This window comes from Orbicella faveolata, unplaced genomic scaffold (genome assembly GCF_042242905.1).
Source record: "Orbicella faveolata isolate gen_17 unplaced genomic scaffold, um_ofav_v1 contig_14, whole genome shotgun sequence".
In the NCBI taxonomy this organism is placed as follows: Eukaryota; Metazoa; Cnidaria; class Anthozoa; order Scleractinia; family Merulinidae; genus Orbicella; species Orbicella faveolata.
In genome coordinates, this window is record NW_028301541.1 from 11,735,673 (window position 1) to 11,755,000 (window position 19,328).

General features: G+C 37.6%; 1 protein-coding gene and 1 pseudogene across 2 annotated transcripts in view; one reads left to right on the forward strand and one right to left on the reverse strand.

The window, feature by feature from the left end:
• Positions 1-2,043: 2,043 nt before the first annotated feature.
• Positions 2,044-19,328, reverse strand: part of LOC110046684 (DNA-directed RNA polymerase I subunit RPA1-like) — a 75,392-nt gene continuing 58,107 nt past the window's right edge. The window contains exons 22-38 of one of the 2 annotated variants that reach the window (XM_089286642.1): positions 15,573-15,731; positions 14,711-14,810; positions 14,425-14,519; positions 13,844-13,973; positions 13,601-13,656; positions 12,498-12,549; positions 10,915-11,024; positions 10,043-10,110; positions 8,534-8,634; positions 8,259-8,328; positions 7,671-7,724; positions 6,415-6,506; positions 5,970-6,050; positions 5,246-5,305; positions 4,269-4,361; positions 3,613-3,723; positions 2,044-3,400 (exon numbers count right to left, since the gene is read on the reverse strand). In XM_089286642.1, the coding sequence (XP_089142768.1) occupies positions 3,107-3,400; positions 3,613-3,723; positions 4,269-4,361; positions 5,246-5,305; positions 5,970-6,050; positions 6,415-6,506; positions 7,671-7,724; positions 8,259-8,328; positions 8,534-8,634; positions 10,043-10,110; positions 10,915-11,024; positions 12,498-12,549; positions 13,601-13,656; positions 13,844-13,973; positions 14,425-14,519; positions 14,711-14,810; positions 15,573-15,731 (1,726 nt within the window). In that variant the 3' untranslated portion in view covers positions 2,044-3,106. Of the gene's footprint in view, positions 3,401-3,612; positions 3,724-4,268; positions 4,362-5,245; positions 5,306-5,969; positions 6,051-6,414; positions 6,510-7,670; positions 7,725-8,258; positions 8,329-8,533; positions 8,635-10,042; positions 10,111-10,914; positions 11,025-12,497; positions 12,550-13,600; positions 13,657-13,843; positions 13,974-14,424; positions 14,520-14,710; positions 14,811-15,572; positions 15,732-19,328 lie in introns of both variants that reach the window. The other variant, XM_089286641.1, reaches the window with a different exon arrangement.
• LOC149114009 (uncharacterized) lies at positions 16,214-18,712 on the forward strand (annotated as a pseudogene).

Sequence of the window (19,328 nt, forward strand, 5' to 3'; positions counted from 1 at the left end):
GCTTGAGATACTCCTTGTCGTTTCATGCTACGGAAAGCGGAGGCGAGCGCCGGCCTGATGAGCCACTAGTTTCAAATGCAGACTTTACCTGTGACTACTTATTGTATTGTACCATAAATATAACTAAATCTAATCGCCATTTTTTTCATTAAATAAATAAATGAGAAGGACTACGGTAAAGAAGAATATTAAAAAGTAATTTCGCGATCATCTGTGGGAGGCGCGTTGGCCTCATGGTTAGTGCGCTCGACTTCGCAGCGAGCGGTCTGGGTTCGAGCCCTGGCCGGGGACATTATGTTATGTTCTTTGGGCAAGACACTTTACTCTCACGGTGCCTCTCTCCACCCAGGTGCATAAATGAGTAACCCTGCGATGGACTAGCATCCCATTCAGGAGGAAGCAGAAATACTCCTAGTTGCTTTTTGCTACTGAAATCGGGATAAGCTCCGGCCTGATAAGCCACTTGGTTCGTATGCAGACTTTACCTTTTTTTACCTCGCGATCATCTCTGTTATGTATAAAGATCAATTTTTCCTACCTCGCGTCGAAAGCAAATATAAGAGGAGAAACCAACCAGGGGCGTAACCTCATTTTTAACGATCCAGCCTACATATGGAGGGTATGCTAACCTAAGTCTTCTTCGATCTTCCTAGACAAATCGGTTAGAGGAACGAGACTGTCGCCTCCCTCTTATCGATTTGTTTAGGAAGATCGAAGGGGACTCTGCTCGTAGGGTAATGCTAACCGGGAAATATTCGCAAATACACCCTCGGAAAAACTCTGTCCTTTCTGGTGATTTACATGTATTTCAGTCGACAGCGTCTGGACTCCAGCCGACCTAAATACTAACCAAAAAGAGAGCAATTTACAAATAAACGCGGTTGCCTTAATTAACGGCACATATCAAGAGGATCCCCGGCGAGGTTTCACTTGCTTGGTGAGCCTTGACGTTAAGTGGATGAAAAAATTGTAGGCCAGGGTCTTCGGACCTTCTTTTGGCTAACTACGACACAGACTACTAATATAGTATATCGGTAAATAAAATATAGTGTAGATCATTTCATTATTTGCCCTGAAAGAGAATTGCATTTACCAAGATCGAACGGTGGAGGGCGGCTGGTCTAGATTCGGTTGACCCGGTTGGTTGGCGTTTTGGCAAATATATCCATTTTTTTTGTTTTCCTCTTTCACTGTTAGTCGCCGAAGCATCGTTCACTGAGACCAGTCTTGGAGTAGAAATACCGGGTATCAAGATGGTTGTAAACCATACATCGTTCTCTGGCACGTCTCCTTTTACATCAATTTAGTGTCCCTCCCTTCCCCACTCCCCCTGGGACGAGGCGCCACAATTTACCCAACAAACGGGGGAGCTAAATGGTCGATGTTCTCAGCATGTATCAACAACTATCCCTCTTAGCCGGCGGGGCCTTGGGACGAGGAAGAGATGGTTCTGGAGACACATGACTTGATCGTCGAGATTCTTGGACTAAGATCATCCCTAATTCAAGGCCTGTTACCCTCCCGGTGAATATGTCAACTGGTCGATTAGTGTAACTAGACCTCAACAGATTTCAACAAAAGTAAATTGAATCAGAGGTAAACTTCTGACAGGGTTTCGAGATTTAGGACTTCAGTGAAAATTCTCCCTTTAGCCAGATATTTGGCGGATATTTTCAGGATGAAAACATTGAATTTTAGTCCAAGAATCTAGCCAACCGACTACCGTGTCTTTTCTCGTGCCAAGCCCTAGCCGGCTATGGGGTGGAGGGTCACTGTTTTTCAAGGTACATGTAGGGTGACCCGGTTTGGATATCCAAAGCTCACTGCTTCCGCAGAGTTTTGCAACATTTCACGACGCCTGAAGTATTTACGAAGTACAGTAAATACCCGCGGCTAGGAACCAAGTCGCTTAGGAAACTGCTGGCAGAAATTTGCCATTTTAATACCCAAAAATAGAAAAACCTGTTTAGCCAAGCAAAATCAAGCAGGTTCTTATGTGGTTACAGTTAAATTATGATAAACATTTTAACCAAGGAGTGTGACTTTGAGATTGCAAATTTATATTGAAAGAAAAAATTTTATATTACAAATATGTATTACAAGAAAAATTTGTATTTGTACATGCATAATACAGATGTAAGCAAATACTGTATACTCAACGACTAAACCAAGGTTTATTAATTTTTCTGGTAATCAACAACTGTATCTCCTTCGTAGAAAATAAGAACCTAATTAAGTAACTACTTAGTCTAGATTACCAATAATTACTCCAAAATACAAGAACCTATTATGCCAGACTTCAAAAAATGTAGGTTCTTTCGCGCGGGTTTTCACTGTATTTACGAAAAACAAATATGGAGAGTGGGAGACCACCTTCCTAAATAAGGTTGAAAATTAACGGTAAACTGCTGTCTTCAACTGGATAGGAACACTTTAAGACAGTAAATAGCCTGGCAAACGTGTTCAATGGTGCACGATCATGTTTTGCCAGACGCTAAATACGTCAAATGAAACTGTCTGCTGCTAAAGATTTTTCTGTTGTCATATCTTGACTTCCAGTCGTATACATACTAGTGATGCAACGCTTTCGAGTAGTATACCACGGAATATCCCACCAGTTACTTGTATTTTCTCGGTATACCAAGAAAATAAAAGCGACAAGTGGAATATTCTATGGTATACTACGAGAAAGCGTCGCATAACTATTTTATATCATGCCATAGAAAATACAGAGGCCAAACACAATCAGTGGGACATACGCGCGGAGCATGATGGGAAGGTTGGGTGTCATAACGTCGAATATACAACGGCTTTCCTTTATTCTGATTGGCTGTATTTTCTATGCCATGGAATATTTTGATCATCGCAAACGCTCCCCAGAGCATTCACGTGTGGACAGGCGTAAACGATCTGTCAATGATCTCAGACTCGGGTCAGTGGAACTGCAATTTAAAAGGAAGTTAACTTGCAATGCCTCCTATCTGCTTTTACTCATTATTTAACTGTCCCTGCTGAAGCGGTAAAACTGATTTGTTCTCAAAATCTGCCCAGGGAAATATTTAGCAACACCAAACTTTATTTGTTATATAACAGATGACAAGAGTCTTCAGTATAGCGGCTGCAGCAGTTCAAAGCAGCCTGTACCACTTCCCACCACTCGGCCAACTACTAATCTTGACGATGGAGAAGCCAACTTCTCCGTGTCTCCTGATAGCACAGCTCCGCGCAGGAAATGTGTTGTGGTTTCAAAACTCATTTTCTGAAAAGGAGAGGCATTTGACTCGAGTCCAACACGATTGAATGCTTTGATGGTGCCTTCGAACGTCATGTAATCCGACACCAGGCTGAGATGACGTGGGTCTACATGGATTCCATAAGCGCTGAAAACGTTCTTTATTTCCTGCAAAAAATCAGTGATACAAAATAGTTGATGGAGTCGACACGGAATTTAACCAATGGCAAAAGACGATCATTTTGTCATCGCTTGGTAAATATAAAAAAATTAATAGCCCCTAAGTAGTCGGTGCTTGACAATGTGTTGACATTGTCGTTTCAATTTAATAAAATACACAATTGAGAAATTCAGAAGCAAGATATGAAAATGCAAAATACCTGCTTTATAACTTTTGCTGCCGCTTCGATCCCATAAACGCGCGCCATGGCATGAATGTCGTTCGTATATACTTTTGTTAAGTCTAATATATCGGCGTGTCGCCATGCAGCCTGATAACAAAGAAAAAATAATGACTTAGGTTGGTCAGGCTGATGAGTCGGTCAGGTCTCAACAGGTCCATCACAGGTCGGCTGGATCGCTAGCAATGGTCAGTCAGGTCGCTCGGTCGCTCAGTCAGTTATCAGTTTAGAATGGTAAGCATGATTTTAGTTTATTTTATTTTCCAGGTATTATGTACAAATGGGAACATGAGTTTGTTTGTGCGTTTTTAACTGTATTTTTCTAGTTTTTACTATCCGGAGCTTATTTACAAAGAGGAAGCTTCTGAAAACAAACAAAAGATATACGACAGTAATTCCCAGGTCATCTGGGCTATCTATTTGTGAAAATTCGAAATTACTATTGAGAAGTGAGCATTGGATGAATGAGTGGTTTTCAAAAGAGGAAATCTCCAAATCAACAAATGTCCAGTCATCTGCTGCTATCCGGGGACAAAGGATCTAGCAGTTTGGCCAGTAATATCAGTTTTTTCTGTTCATAAAAGGGCAAGAACTTATAAATCATGTGGTTCTCGATCTCTTGGTCTGTCACTCACCTGTAAATTAACTCCTTCTGTTTTTAGGACTGCTGTATCATTGTTTTCGATCAAAAAACAACGATTTATCTTTGGCGTTTCATAAACAACACTCTGTAGAAAAAGCAACGGTGGTAAACAAATTTTGTATAAGTTGCTGATACTTCAACAAACAATAATAATAAAAAAAAGACGCATTACACCGCCAAAATTTGTAGATGTCCTTTTATGTCAAGAAGGTTTTATTCACGCTATTAATTTTCAAGTTGCACTGACTTATTAGCCTCAAGTACGGAGTTAATTTGTACCTGTGCGAGACACAGGTAAAGAGCCTTGTATAACCACAACTAAATTTACATTGTTACAACACAAGAGTAGCCATTACTAACAGGGCAAACTAACAAATAGCTGAATTTGAGTTATTAACGAAGAGACTAATGTAAGATATAGAGAATAATGCATAGGCCCGCGTAGACATGGAATTTCCCTTCGAGTATTCAACTCGAATTCTCACTCGTTCGCTGCGCTCATTCGTGAGATATAAAGTTGAACAAGAGAAGATAAATTTCGTACCTACAAGCAACCATGTATTATTTTGTTTACTATATCAACATACTAATAACGACCTTTTTGACGATTTTGTGAATATTTCCGACCACTTTCCGAAGATTATCCAAAAGTTGTCCGAAGGCCATAAGAACTTTTCTGAATAGCGTGCGAGAATTCCGCGGAAGATCCGAAGATGTTTCGATCATACACCAACAAATTTAAGTACAGTTAAAGGGTCAAACACGATATCAACCATTACGTCATCATAGTGATATTATCGCAATTTAACACGTGTTCAATTACGGCTTTTCTCAGGGCTGGAAATCCTTGTAAAGCATTGCAGTTTATATAACAAAAACATTTCACACAACACTAGGATTATATGATTCTAAATTTGTATTTGCTCTTCTTTCCAATAAATAATTTGCCTTCGACTTTTTCTCACAGACCTGATGGGCAAGTTTCTCTATCAGTGATGACACTTGTATTTTGTAGCTTGTAACAGGAAACTGGAAAAAAGTTGAAGTGTATACAGTAAATGTCTGATATAGGGTGCTAAATAGTTATTGGGTCTTTTTGTTTTGCTGGCTTTATGGAGGAGTCAAGAAAAACCTTCAGATGGGGTAAAGGAGAGGATGAAGAACACATGGCATAATATCGCAGCCTATTCAGCATATAGACCACAATACAAGTGGCATATGATCGTTAAGGTGCTCTTACTATAGCATAGCAATGTGGGCTCTGAGAAAACTGTCTCCTCACAAGCGATCCTGAGCCATGCAACATTTGTAATGGCATGTAGTGGCCGAAATACATCGTAAGGACTATTGATAGGTTTATACTAAAACACCTACTGCAACAGATATGACAACTATAGAGACACAAATTTCTACTCATGTTAATACCCAAACATCCATGTGTTATTCTCATTACGTTTTCTTAGGTTGTTTTTCAGCTGGAAATCTCTTAGGCTAGGATTTAAAGGAACCTTAAAACCAATTGGCATGTATGACAGCTTGTGAGCAAGAGTACTGTGACCAGGAAAATGACATGGCAACGGTGAAAAGGCTAACATTACTGCAAGAAATCATGTTGTCCTGAGAATTAAATCTCGTATAAGCCCATGTGCTTACATTGAGCTGGCCTGGTCAGGTATACCACAGCACTGCTTACCTTCAAGGACACTTCACACCACTTCTCTTTCTTGACATCATAAGAATAAGATCCAACACGAATGTCGCTTTCCAAAACACGCTGAAAGCATAAAATTAATTTGTTTACAGTCTGAAGGCAATAATTTACAAGCTACGATTTGGTGGCCTCATTGCGACCATATTGGACAATGAGAAAATGTGCGCAGATAAAAATAGGCCTTACTTTTAAAAGATGATCGATGTAGTGAAACATCAGGCCAATTCTTATCATTTCAAGTGGAAAAAAAGGACAAAAATCAGACCACCAAATCGCAACTTGTAGATTGAAGTAAGTAAATGAATAAAGGGCTTGATCATAATCATCCCAAATGGAATGATCACAAATTTGGATGTAAATCTTGATTACGAAAACACGTAAATATGATGCTTCTTGAAGTAGCATCTGTATCTTTTGTTTGCGGTACCTGTATTCGGGTACTATCAACATTGAAGGGTTGGTGTTTGATCCTATTCTCGTCTTCCTGATCTTTACCTTCGCTGTAATGTAGATCTTCATCTTCTTCAAAATAAATGGTACAAACATAAATGAACAGATGAAACAATTGACTATTGCAGCTGCATCTTTAGCTTTGGCAGTCTAGTAACACAATTTAAATGACCTAAGTTGAATGACCTCCAATTGTGGCTCCCAGCTTGTATGTAGCGCTCAGTGCCACAGCCTAGCCCACAGCGAGGAAGGGCATGGATTCAACAGTTTTTAGAAGAGCATCAAAACATTTTTGTGAGTAGCTAGGGTCAGTGGTCTAATATGTTGGCTTCTAAACAAACTGTTGGGCTTTGTCAGTGGGCAAGTGAAAAACTTGGGTATTTATCAATTTGAAGTAAATAAAGGAAAATTACTCAGTAACTCCCTGTAGCAAGCTAGGTTTTAAGTGTTATGGTTGTATGTGTGCTTATATAGTGAGGTGTAATAGGAAGCATGGCCACAGAAAATGCATGAATGAATTGGTTAAATGACGAACGTTCACTGCTCCCATGGAGAGCAAAGGTACCAAGTTGAAACACAAATTTCTACTGTGAAGGTTTCAAGCTTTCAGTGCTGCGCTGATGGAGATAAATACCATACAAAATCGACATGTTTTTGAGGAGTGGCAAGTTAACAGGGTCACAAAGGAAACTAAAATGGGAGGCTATACCAATCTAAAATGAGACCAAGCTATGCCAGTCTAATGCAAGTCTTAAATGGAACCAAGCTATGCCCCAAACTCAAATGGGACCAAGCTATTCCAACCTAAAATGGGACCAAGCAATATATTTTGACCAGTCTAGAATACTTGTTTTTAATACAATGTAAGACTTTGGTTCGATTCAGTCTTCCTCAGATAATTTTTGAAACTATAACTACATTTTATCCTAAGTTGTAAGAACATATTATACATACTCTAACAGGTTACTAATATGTTTTTCAATCCAACTTGACTGAGCTCAATTTGCAATTACTTAGCATATAGAAGTTGGACAGAGACAAAGAACAGTTGAAAAGCTTTTGAGGTGCTTGCATATTTCCACTCTGAATAGAAAACAAAAGAAAGTTCCCGCTCCAAAAAAGATAAGAATACTACAAGAATTTAAATACGCAAGTAAGCACGCTTGAACCTAAAGAGAAATAACGGAAGGCAATGTACAAGGGGGTTACTGTAAACTTATGCAATGTACTTACCCTGGTAATTGTTGTCCACTGTTGAATCCATTGTCACCTCGCTGTCGTCATCATCTTTGTAAGTGCAACAAATTAAATCCAGTAAATTATGCGAGCAAATGGAAAAAAGTTTGTCTGCAGAAGCAATCATCACTAAGCACACTGAGGCTATAACAATGATTATGCTCTCTTCATTCCGGCACCTCTCCTTTAAGTATTCTGTTTAGTTTCTTTATTTGCACACAAGTGCATTCTCATCTTGCTGAAACTGGGATCGATTTGAATGAAAAGAACCTACATAGACAGTTTCGGCTAACATGTTCACATCCTTGTTGCCACCCAGTTCAGATCATATGATGACTTATTTGGAAGGTTACAGCTGTTTTGTTTGTACATACTCCCATGCAATCAGCTGTATATGACAAATTACACAATTGTAACCTCCCAACATGAAATGAATCATTATGTGATCTGAATTGCCGGGTGGCAACAAGGATGTAAACACGTTAGTCAAACCGTTTATTTTGAATGGGTTTGGAAGAAGACTCGTTTTTGCACAGAGGCCAGGGTTAACTTGAAAATAGCCTATTGTCAGGTTGTTCTTCTTACCCTCGGAATTGTATTCAAGTTCATTGTCAGCCACTTGCTCATCCTCATCTGGCGGTTCATAGCTGGCATGCTGTGAAATCAGATTTTAAATGGAGATAATGAGACTCCAATGACATCAAACAGGTACATGTCAGGTACATGTGTCCTGAAGCCTCTACCTTCCAGACAATCAGGTCAGTCAATGAATGGAAAATCCAAGTCTAGAATTGATCAGAATTTACAGCTCATGGTAACCTGCCCTATACTGTATTCCACATCACTCAATCACAGGATACCTGTTGACGTCTTTGCCTTTGTTTTGCTTCATTAGCATCTCCATCTGCTGCTTCTTCATCAGATAACTCAGCATTGTCATCATCATCATCACCATTATCTTCTGCAAGAGTTTAAAAGTAAAAGATTATACATCACTTGCAAAAGCAGTTCTACATAACAAAAAATAATTACAAAAGACAGACCTCAGCAAAGTTATGATAAAGTAAAGGCTGCTTTCCATATGATCACAATGATTGCTCCAGAAAAAAAAGTGTCCATATGATTGCTATGATTGCTACAGAAAAAACAATTCCCACGAGAACCAGCAAGCTTCAGCATAATAGTGGAAACACTCCAGTTTTCACACATTTTGTCCTGTGCAATGTTGAAAATCACTGAATGGACAAATAAATGCGTTTTGCCATTTTCCCTCAATAAAAGGGGAAAAGGGGGTTTCAACAAGTTTTTACTAGTTGCTATGATTGACATTTGAAACATTTGCATGTGTTTATATAGGGTTCAGAGCCACCTTAAAGTTTTGAAAATTTATGTGGCTCTGAACGCTATGTACAGAATTGTTTTGAACTTTGCCAAAAGTTGCGTCTTATCGTGCTTATTAAAATTTGATAATATAAAAAATTCACCGAATTCTAAGCCTCTAAAGCTGTATTTAAGGGTGCTTTTAGCAGGTCATACTGTTGCCATGGTAACCTATTGTGTCACTAAAATGATAACAACGTGTTAACCAATGACTGGGCAGTTTTTTTGATACCACGATTGTAGCCTCAAGTGATAAAGAGTGGTTATGACGACCCATCAAAATCTAAGTGCTGGAAAGTGTTTTGAGCCACCTTATGCTTTAAGAAAATATATACTTTACTGGAGTTTGCATCAAACAGGCGACCGTAAAGCAGCGCCCACAAAATTAATCATGGTCATTTTCATCAAGTTACTCAAAGCTTACTTGGAGCTATATCTTGTTCAGTTAAGCTGTCTTTAATTTAATTTTCCTTTTATAGAGCATCTTCTAGTTTGAAATTAATTATTGAGAATGCAAAAAACAAAATAGTTGATCACTTGTTTTATTTAAAATGGCCTAATCTTTTTGCAATTTAAACTTCATGATGCAGAACAAAACAGACAACAAAGCTAAATAAAATTACATGCATCTAAAACACATAAATAGCAGTTTGGGAGATGCAGTGGTGAGTGTTCCAGTCTCTGGGTTGGGCAGTTTGGGTTTGAGCTCTGGCTCGGATCACCGCCATGCATTCTTGGGAAAGACACCTCATAGTCCCACTCTTCAACCAGGTATGCAAATGAGTCGTAAACTGTTACCAAAACCAAACAAAGTCCTCAAGGTGGGCTTGAATTCTACCCATGGTGAGTAGCAATATTCTAAGTCGATTCAAGCTTTGGAAACCAGAATAAGCTCTCAGTGTAGACCAGTTTGGCCCAAGCCAGGGTGACAGTCAATCAAAGTTGAAGTTATCTTTCATTTATAGTAAAATATGATTTGAATTTCCTACCCTGAGCAATTCCTTCTTCGTTGCTAACATTTCTTGGATGTTCATTGTCTTCTGCAGTCTCAATTATCCTGCAATTTCATAAGATACGCATATGTGTATAAATCAGCAAACTTACATGTAGCAGTACAAAAACACATGAGATGAGAAGTAATTGCATTAGAAAAGACTGACAGAGCACTACTACTATGATTAAGGTGGCATTTTCCAACATTTCAGTGAAAACTATTCAGCTGTTTTGAGTCAAAATTGTTCCACATGGATTTCATAATACTACCATGATTTGCTGCATTGCAGTGCTTTGAATTCATATCATCATACATAAGTTGAAAGTTTTCCTAAAGCTTTATACATATAGCTATTGCATTAAAGCCAACAAAGTGGTGACCCAGAATTGCCACAGACGAGTGCACCTGAAATAATAGGTTACAGATTCACTGCGAACATGTCAAGTACAAGTCAAGTACAACTTTTACAAACAAGCTATTTCAATTAGCATTACATTGTTGGTTTAAAGCATTAAGTCTACACAACAAGACCAAATGGTGGTTTGGGTACTCATTTGCATTTTGCATATCAGCAAGAGGAAATCTGCAAGAAGTTACTTTTATTAGCACATGATGTCTCTCCTTTCATCTCATGAGACCTTTTTACATAGCATTTCTTTCACTATTATGTGGCTTTGAGTTACAAAGTGGGTAAAAGCACCTTGCTTACAAATCTCCAAGGAAAGACAAGACACCATTAGAATAACAATTATTGTTACATCTCATTAATCTTTGCTCAATATACTACCTTTCAGTCTCGTTACATAACCCTGAGGTTTTGATTCGACATAGTTAACTGAAATTGTTGTAGCACTTTGCCACACTGACCTTTCATTGTTTTTAGCTTTTGTGGCTTTTACAATTGCAGAAATTAACTTTTTTATGAAACTTGATTCCATGTAACGAAGAATTTCTGCAGCTCTCACAGACAGTTCTTCCTAAAAATAAAGCAGAGTAGTTTAGCATTCTGGTATTATTTTGAATCTTAAGCTGATGATGAGTTCAAAGCTTATTGACAAACACCTTCTTTAAAAGAATGTGCATTCACTTAGGGAAGTTTAAGACACTTCTCTATTCAATTTATCAAGACAACATGAGACAACATGAGACAACTAGGACCAGGTCTAAGGGCTGACTGTAGTTCATAATGCACCAATCTGGGTGATGTTAAATATGTCAATGCCCAAACAAATGTGTGATGATTAACAAATTACATTATTTTTTGGTGACACGTCTACTAATATATGGCATCAGTACTGACAATGATGGTAAATGATCCCAGCCTAATTACTAGTCTAGGGGCTACAAGGGAGAATCCAGGAATCAATAAGTTATTATGTTATTATTACTCTCTGATGATCACAGGCACTAGAGAAATGTATTTTCAGTGTTATTCCATCTATTTTAACTAGTTAAAACTGTTCAAAAGACTTTCTTTATCATTTCTACTACATAAAACATTAGAATGTAAAAATACATATACTAGCCACAGATGATCTGACCCCAGTTTGGCATTAACGATGGTCGAATCTTAGTTATCACAGTAGATCTTTCTGTTATTTTTATTTCAAGCTATACCAAAAATTACTCTTACTTTTTACACATATTATTCAACCATGCAACCAACCAATCAATCAGTCAGTCATTAATTTTGTTTAGACATGTAACCTCTATTGACTTAAAAGTTTGTTCAAAACATGTATATGCCAACTAAAGATAAAAAGAATGTATACTAAGCAGAAAACCCTGTTTAAAAAATGAAAAAAAAAAAAAAGAAAAAACTTCAAAATTACTAAAATTATGAATACTACTATCATTAAGTTAACAATTTACATAAATACAGTGGAACTCCGCTCAATGGACACCTGCTAAATATGCACACCCAAAATGAAATATAATGGACAGTTTTGTTTGTCCCAACAAAAAGCTCATTAATATTTTCTCCAAAATTAACCTGCTTAATACAGACAATGGGTATGTTTCTGTGTTCCGAGTCACTAACTATGGTATATCATCAACCCAATTTACAGACACTGGTTATCTGCGCACTGTCTATTGTCATTGTCAGAATTACGTGCTTATTCTAACCAGTGTACCCTGCTCAAATAATGATAGATTTCTATGAGTTAATATGATTTTATTTCTAAAACACAGTACCAAAAAAGTGTGTCAAGTACCTGCTGTTAAGATAATGATGTTACTTAAACCTTTATGGAAAAAACTCATTTACAGCTGGTGCTAATTAACTTAACTGTACCCCCTATTTTGAAGCTAAATTTGAGCCTTATTCACCTTATGCATAAATTCATTTTATACTTTAAATTTTATGGTATCAGATGGAAGCAACCTTCTGAAGATAAAACTAAATCCAGACGAAGTTAATCTTATGCTTAACTTATTCCTGCTCTTACCTTGTAAGATGACTCACTGAGAAATTTAAACTTGATGCGATGCACTCTAGATCTTTCGCCAAAGAAATACAAAATGAACATTTCCTCATAAGTGGTTTTCACATAATTATTTGTCAAAAGGTAGATGAGGGAAGACAATGTATTAAGATAAAGAGGGGGGTGGGGGTGTGTGGTTGCTGGATGTTCATTTAATACTCTTCTCCTTTATTTCCTGATCACAAGTGCACAGCAAGAGGATGCCGTCTGCTTGGGACTGTGAGCACAACATACGATATTTTGCCTTCATTACACAACCAAACACACTCAAAGGTAATGAGGTATGGGCATGTTACAAAATGTACTATGCATGTACTATGCGTACTACACTCATACCCAGTTTACGGTTTCGTGTAAGTAAAATATTAATTTATGTCAGTGCCGACTACAACAAATTACATGATGAAGTTTGCCCACTTAATATTAATAGGTTTGATAATCATGTTCATATATGGATTTGGACTGTGTATGGACTGGATATGGACTGCATATGGACTGGATATGGACTGGATATGGACTGGATATGGACTGAATATGGACTGAATATGGACTGGATATGGACTGGATATGGACTGGACATGGACTGTATATGGACTAGATATAGACTGGATATTGACTTTATATGGACTGTTTATGGACTAGATAGACTGGATATTGACTTTATATGGACTGAATATGGACTGTTTATTTTTTTCTCAGCTTGTGAGTGGGCAATATAGAACATGAATATGCAAGAAGACGATAAAAGCTTCTTAACAGCAAATAATAAGCAGTGTGCTATACATACTTGTTCAAATTGGCCGGGTATCATGCAGTTTTAAAATAAAGAATAGGGATATTAAAACAGCACCATATCATGATTGTCAAATGCAAATTATTATAAGATTGGTAATGTTATTGCTTAATTATCAGTAATTTTACCACAAAACATGTTCAATGTTGAGTCGACTCTAGCCAGAATACTTCACTGGGGAAAGTGAACAGGTGCACTGACAATGTAAGAATAGCTATCATGAACTTATTACTACCAACAGTTCACTGAAAATGCATGGTGGAGAATTTCTCACCGTGTTCCTTTCGTCTTCGGTGACAATGACTCCCAGACATCAACAGATTCTAATACCTGCACAAAAAGCATAACTGATTACAACCCAGAAAGCTGGTTATCAACTTTCTCCTAGCACGCCCTTGTGCTGCCCTAGCTACTGTAGTCCAGAGCAGCGTTTCACAGGGTTTACAAAGGGTGATGAAATCCAAATAAATTATACATCATATTTTAGAATGGAGACAATAGAGACAGTATGTGATACCTGTGCCAAGGTAACTTTTGTGAATTTCCTCTGCAACTGTTTGGCATGCTTGCGTGATTTTTTTCCTGGTTTAACAGGGAGATCCATACTGGGAGTCTTGATGTTTGCACTGGCAGTCAACAAGATTTCCCTAAAATTGAATATTCCAACAAAATTAACATTACATAAGGTATTTCTCAGAACTTCACTTTCAAAACCATTTCAATTCAAAGCCTGAAATGCAAGGTGCTTGATGTGATACATTTTTATATTTGTATACTTGACGTAATAGTTGGTTGAGTTCTCTCATTTGCATATTATACACATTTTTCAAACTTAAATATCTCCAGCACCAATGCAGATATTTGCAAACGGTATATGGTGTTTTTAATCTTTCATGGAATTCTATGTGATTAAGCTAAAAATTCAAGGGGTAAATATTTGATCATAGCACCACTTTAAATACCAGTTTCATGTGCGGTATCATGTAAATCAATTTTACTATTGACACAACAAATAAGAGATACACTGTTTCATCACATTTTCAAATGATGAAGTGAAAAAAAGCAATGTGTAGTGGAATATTTATTTAACAAAATTACCTCAGCCTTGGAATTCCAAGAGTAACGTTCATTTCACCACGACCAGCAAAGTGAAAAGTGTTGAGTGTCATCTGAGTTGAGGGCTCACCAATAGACTGCATGAAAAGAACACGGACAACATTCTGGTTATTAGCAATGCCTTGGCAAAGCTGAGAGGTGCAACAAAACCAATCTAGCCCTGATGCTTCACACTATTTGTCACTGTGTTGTCCGAAATGTTCGCTTTACAAAATATACAGTGTTATGTCATGAAGACAGGGTGTACACTTGAGTTTAGTGTCCTCACCTGAGCTGCTAACAGCCCAACAGCTTCTCCTGGCTCTGCCAATGCTCGGAAAGCTTTCAGGTGCATTAGGTTTTTCAACTTGCTGGCTGGTAGTTTACCACTACAAACAATAACAACTTTCTGGTAACAGTTTCTCAAAGTCACATGATCTATGATTATTATTGTCATTAAGGATGATAAACATTGAGAGGGAAAGATTTTACAGTTACTCTTTTCATCCAAGAAGAAAAATGAAATAAATAATTATTTGTATTAACTACCCCTCTTTTATGCAAGCTTAGTCATAATTATATGAATAACAAGACCTAATGCTTTTGTTGCAATAACAGCCCTATGGCCAAATAAACACAACCCTTTAATGTGCCTTAGCTTTCTGTAATGAGCACATCTTAATTCTTACTAATAAGTTCCACAATGTAATGAGCACTATTTCCAAGCATAGTTAAGTTAGTTAAGTTTGAAAGGTGACTCATTGTCAAGAGTTATTGTTAAATTAAGTTATGAGGATGATTTGTTTTTAAGCATTACTGCATGTTTATCCATTAAAAACCCAAATCTTGTTGCACTCTACAAAGCATAATTATGTTGAGATGAGTAAGCATTTGTTCCTATTGAGCCCATTAGATTGGGGAGGAAGCTGTTACACTATTAGCATCTTTCAAAACAGTGAATATAAATGATTTTAAAGAACAGCTCAGACATACTACTATGGTACTGATGAAGTAATCACAAATCAATATTCTGGGGGCAATCACCTTGTCATCATTGCTGTCTCTTAATGACTATATTCTTACTATATCAATGTGCTGTTGATTATATATGCACATATAAACAAATAAATACAGAGAAGCAGTGTTTGAACCTTTCTTCAGAATCCTCATCAGTCAAGCAGTTGTCAGGATTTTCTTCTATGTATTTTGTCACAGATAAAGAAAACCTCTCAGACACAGATCCAAAATGCCTGTCTGGTTGCAGCTTGGAAAGAACAGGATCAGGACAACCCGTGGCTTTCTTGATATATCTGCATAAAACAATTTTATAGTTCCTCAATTCTCTGCATTTCTAATTGCGTGACAGATAACGATCTGCATGTGAAGTTGAACAACGCATGAATAAATTAAACCCCGAAGCACCGACCGGTATATAAAGTTTTGTCACAAAAGTATTCACTGGTACAGTAAAAACCCACATAAAAGAACACGTTTTAGGGGTTTCAGGCTGATTTTGTTCTTATATATCAGGTGTTCTTAAGGTGTTCTTAAAATTGTTTCTAAAAATTAAATACTGCATAGACTACCAACAAATGAAATCATTGTGCAAGCACAACATTTTAATTAATTAATGATAGCACATATATTGATCTAGTTAGCATTGTACTTAGTACTGTACCCTAGTAGAGGCTGGCAAAGGGTTTATGAGTGATGCATGATGAGGGCTAAAATTTGTACGTGACGCTTGAAAGTTACTTAAAAAGAAACGTGATTCATGAATACCTGAATGCATATGACATTTGATTTATCTCCTGAGGTATGTGTGATTCGTGAATTATTTGTTTTAGATCATGAAAATTTCATTTTCCTGAGGTTTTTCCAACAAGAACTGATTCAAACTGGCCAGAAACGTGTTTGCCCATGGACTCCTCGGCGTCAATGGCATTTCCGTCTCGGTCAATCATCAGAACTTGACAGGTCATCATCTTTGACATCTTGCTCAGCTGGTCTTGGGACAGTCAGTGACCTTTGAGATCTGCTCTTGTTGTTTATTGCTGCAGCATGGAAAACAAAATCGAAATCCTGTCTTCAGCGGTGAGGTTCTTGTCTCTTTCTTTCTTTGCAAGTCCAGCGGATCAGCAGCTACGCAAGCTATTCACAAGGAGAAGTTTAATGTGCCAATAGATGCCAGTCATAAAGATTTACATAATTTTACCAAGCACATGGTTGCATTTACTGACCTCAAGCAAACTGCCTCAGTGAAAGGCCTTGGACAAAATCCTGAGGTCACCATCACTCGGGTGAAAAAAAAATGAAATTGGCAGCGTAGATGTTTTCTCCATTCGTACTCAAGATGCTTGGAAACATGAATTTCCTGGCCTTTGGACTGGTAACGGGATGCTTTAACATAGGTGATATTATCCTTCAGATATCTTTAGACTCTTTAAACATTCACGTGTAAAATTTGAACAGATTTATTTCATCCAGTCATCTAATTTAGTGAAGGCATGAAATGGAATGTGTAATGGAGCCCCAAATGAAGATTACATTTTGTGATAATCTAAGAAAGATGTCAAAGATCATTTCATCGATCATATGTGGTCTATGTGAAGTATACAGCTGACAAAGCTGTGCAGAGAAGACCTTTTTTTATGCTAATTATTATCCACATGACTCAGATCTGTCCAATTAATTCTCTTACCTGGTGTCTTGAGTTCTAAATTTGTAAATATTTTGGAATTTGAATTTTTTCGTGATTTTTGTCATCGCCTTGTCCCAGTCAGAAACAGTGAAGAAGGCCTTAGAATTAGGCCTGCATTATCATAACTACGTTTCCTTGGTTACAACATCAATGTCGTTTCCTCTTGCGGTGGCTGGTGTCTTCTGTAAAGATTTAACATTTAGGTCTTTGTTGTTACTTTCTGACTGAAAGACTAGCACAATTATGACTGTCATAAAACCAATTCCAAAGCCAATGTCGGATGATTTTACCGATTTTCTTTCTCACATTTTATGTAGTGTCGGTGGTCCAATGGGTAACAGCTTGGGTTGCTGGTGTGCCGGTCTTAAAGTTAGTTACTGAGACATCACCAAGCTCCAACACTTCCTCAGCTATGTCGAACCAACACATTCATTGACCAGCATCCAGTTTACCAAAAAGTCAGAAACGACGCGCTGACTCCTTAGAAGATGAAGAGATGTATGCAAAGGTCAGAAAAGGGGATCCCTAAGTACAAAATGCTCGGCAGGAACAAGAGCTGTCACAGTTAAAAGAAGGTGGGTTATGTGATTTCTGGAAGTGTATTTTCTTTAAGAAAACAGCTAAAAGCAGTCAATTCACATGGGAGATGCGGAGTATGTGGAAAGCAAATTGAGCTTCCAACCGACAGAAAAAACAAAGGGAAAAGGGCTTACTTCGAGAAAAGTAAGTAGAAAAAAAAGGAATCTGGTGTCTGGGCTTAATTTATTATTTTGTTGAACGGCTTCAACAAGTGACTTTTTCAGAAATTGTAGGCCTCCGACTTTCTGATTAGTAGGGTATTTATTAAGGTTCCTTGTCGTATAGCTACTTGTACTACAAGGCCACTTATTGGGCAAAAACAAGCACAGTAAACCCCGTGTTTTTATTCCATTGTAGTTTTTACAATAACTGCAGAAATTCTTGCGGGCTCTTTGGCTAATTTTCATTGTCAATAAGCAGACAGATGCATGAATTTTTAATTTATGCAATGTTGACCAAGCGACAACGGACAAGTTGACAATTTGTTATTGTAAAAACCAAATTGACGTCAGTTTTCATGTGTCTGTCCTGTTATTGTTCATGAATTTCATCATAACATTGTCAAAGTAGTTCGCAGATCCACTCTACTATCGTCTCGTGGATCCACGACATCCACAGCTACTTTGACAATGTTATGACGAAATTCATGAACAATAACAGGACAAATGCATGAAAAACTGACATCAATTTGTTAAGATATTTGTTGTTATTCATACTGGACTAAATACTGGGTCGACATTGGACTTTAAATCAAAATAATTATATTTCATTTCTTCCACAGAACATTATTTAAATTGTTGCCGGAAAAGACAGTCTGTAACTGCAGCATCCACCAAGGAGCAAAAGCAACAAGAGAGGTCTAGGAATCTCTTGTCGTCATGGGTTGCCACTTCAGTCACTACAAACACGCCTGTCCAAGGAACGTCGCATGCTGTCGATGAAAGAGCCCAAGTCCCGCAAGATGACCAAGATCCTCTGGATATGGAAGACTTAGACCTTTCCACTGAGTAAAGTCTTATGCTTGTAACATTTCATACATCTATATTTTAGCAAGTGCTTTGTACAAAACAGGGACTACTAGTTTATTATTTATCATTATTATAGCAATAATGTTCACAGTGTAACAAAAATAATGAAGGTGTACAGCTTGGGATTAATAAAATGTTTAAGTCTGAGTGAATCTCGACAAGTTTGTGTGTGGTTTGATATCAATGAGAAATGAAGGGTAAAATATCAATATCACTTTTATTTATTTTTCCTATAGTTATACCACTATTAGTGGATCTTCGCAACAATCTGGCTATGCTCACCTAACAGTTGCAGATCTGGGGGTACCCGTGCCTTGGGCGTATGATAGTTTCAGTGAGTTTTCTGCTGTGCCAGAAGAGGAGGTATTAGTTTTTACTGCCGGATCAGAAACAGAATTCGGAGAAGATGTAGATTTGTCTACAAAGGGACCCTTCCTTAGTGGTGACGATTTTATCTCGGATGAAGAGTACGAAGTAGGAGACAGCGATTGACAATTATTTCCTCTGGTCATCACAGCTGCTGACGACATTTGTGTTAAGCTGAACCATCTTATACAGAGTGGCAAGGTACCAACATACAAAATATTTTATAAATATTT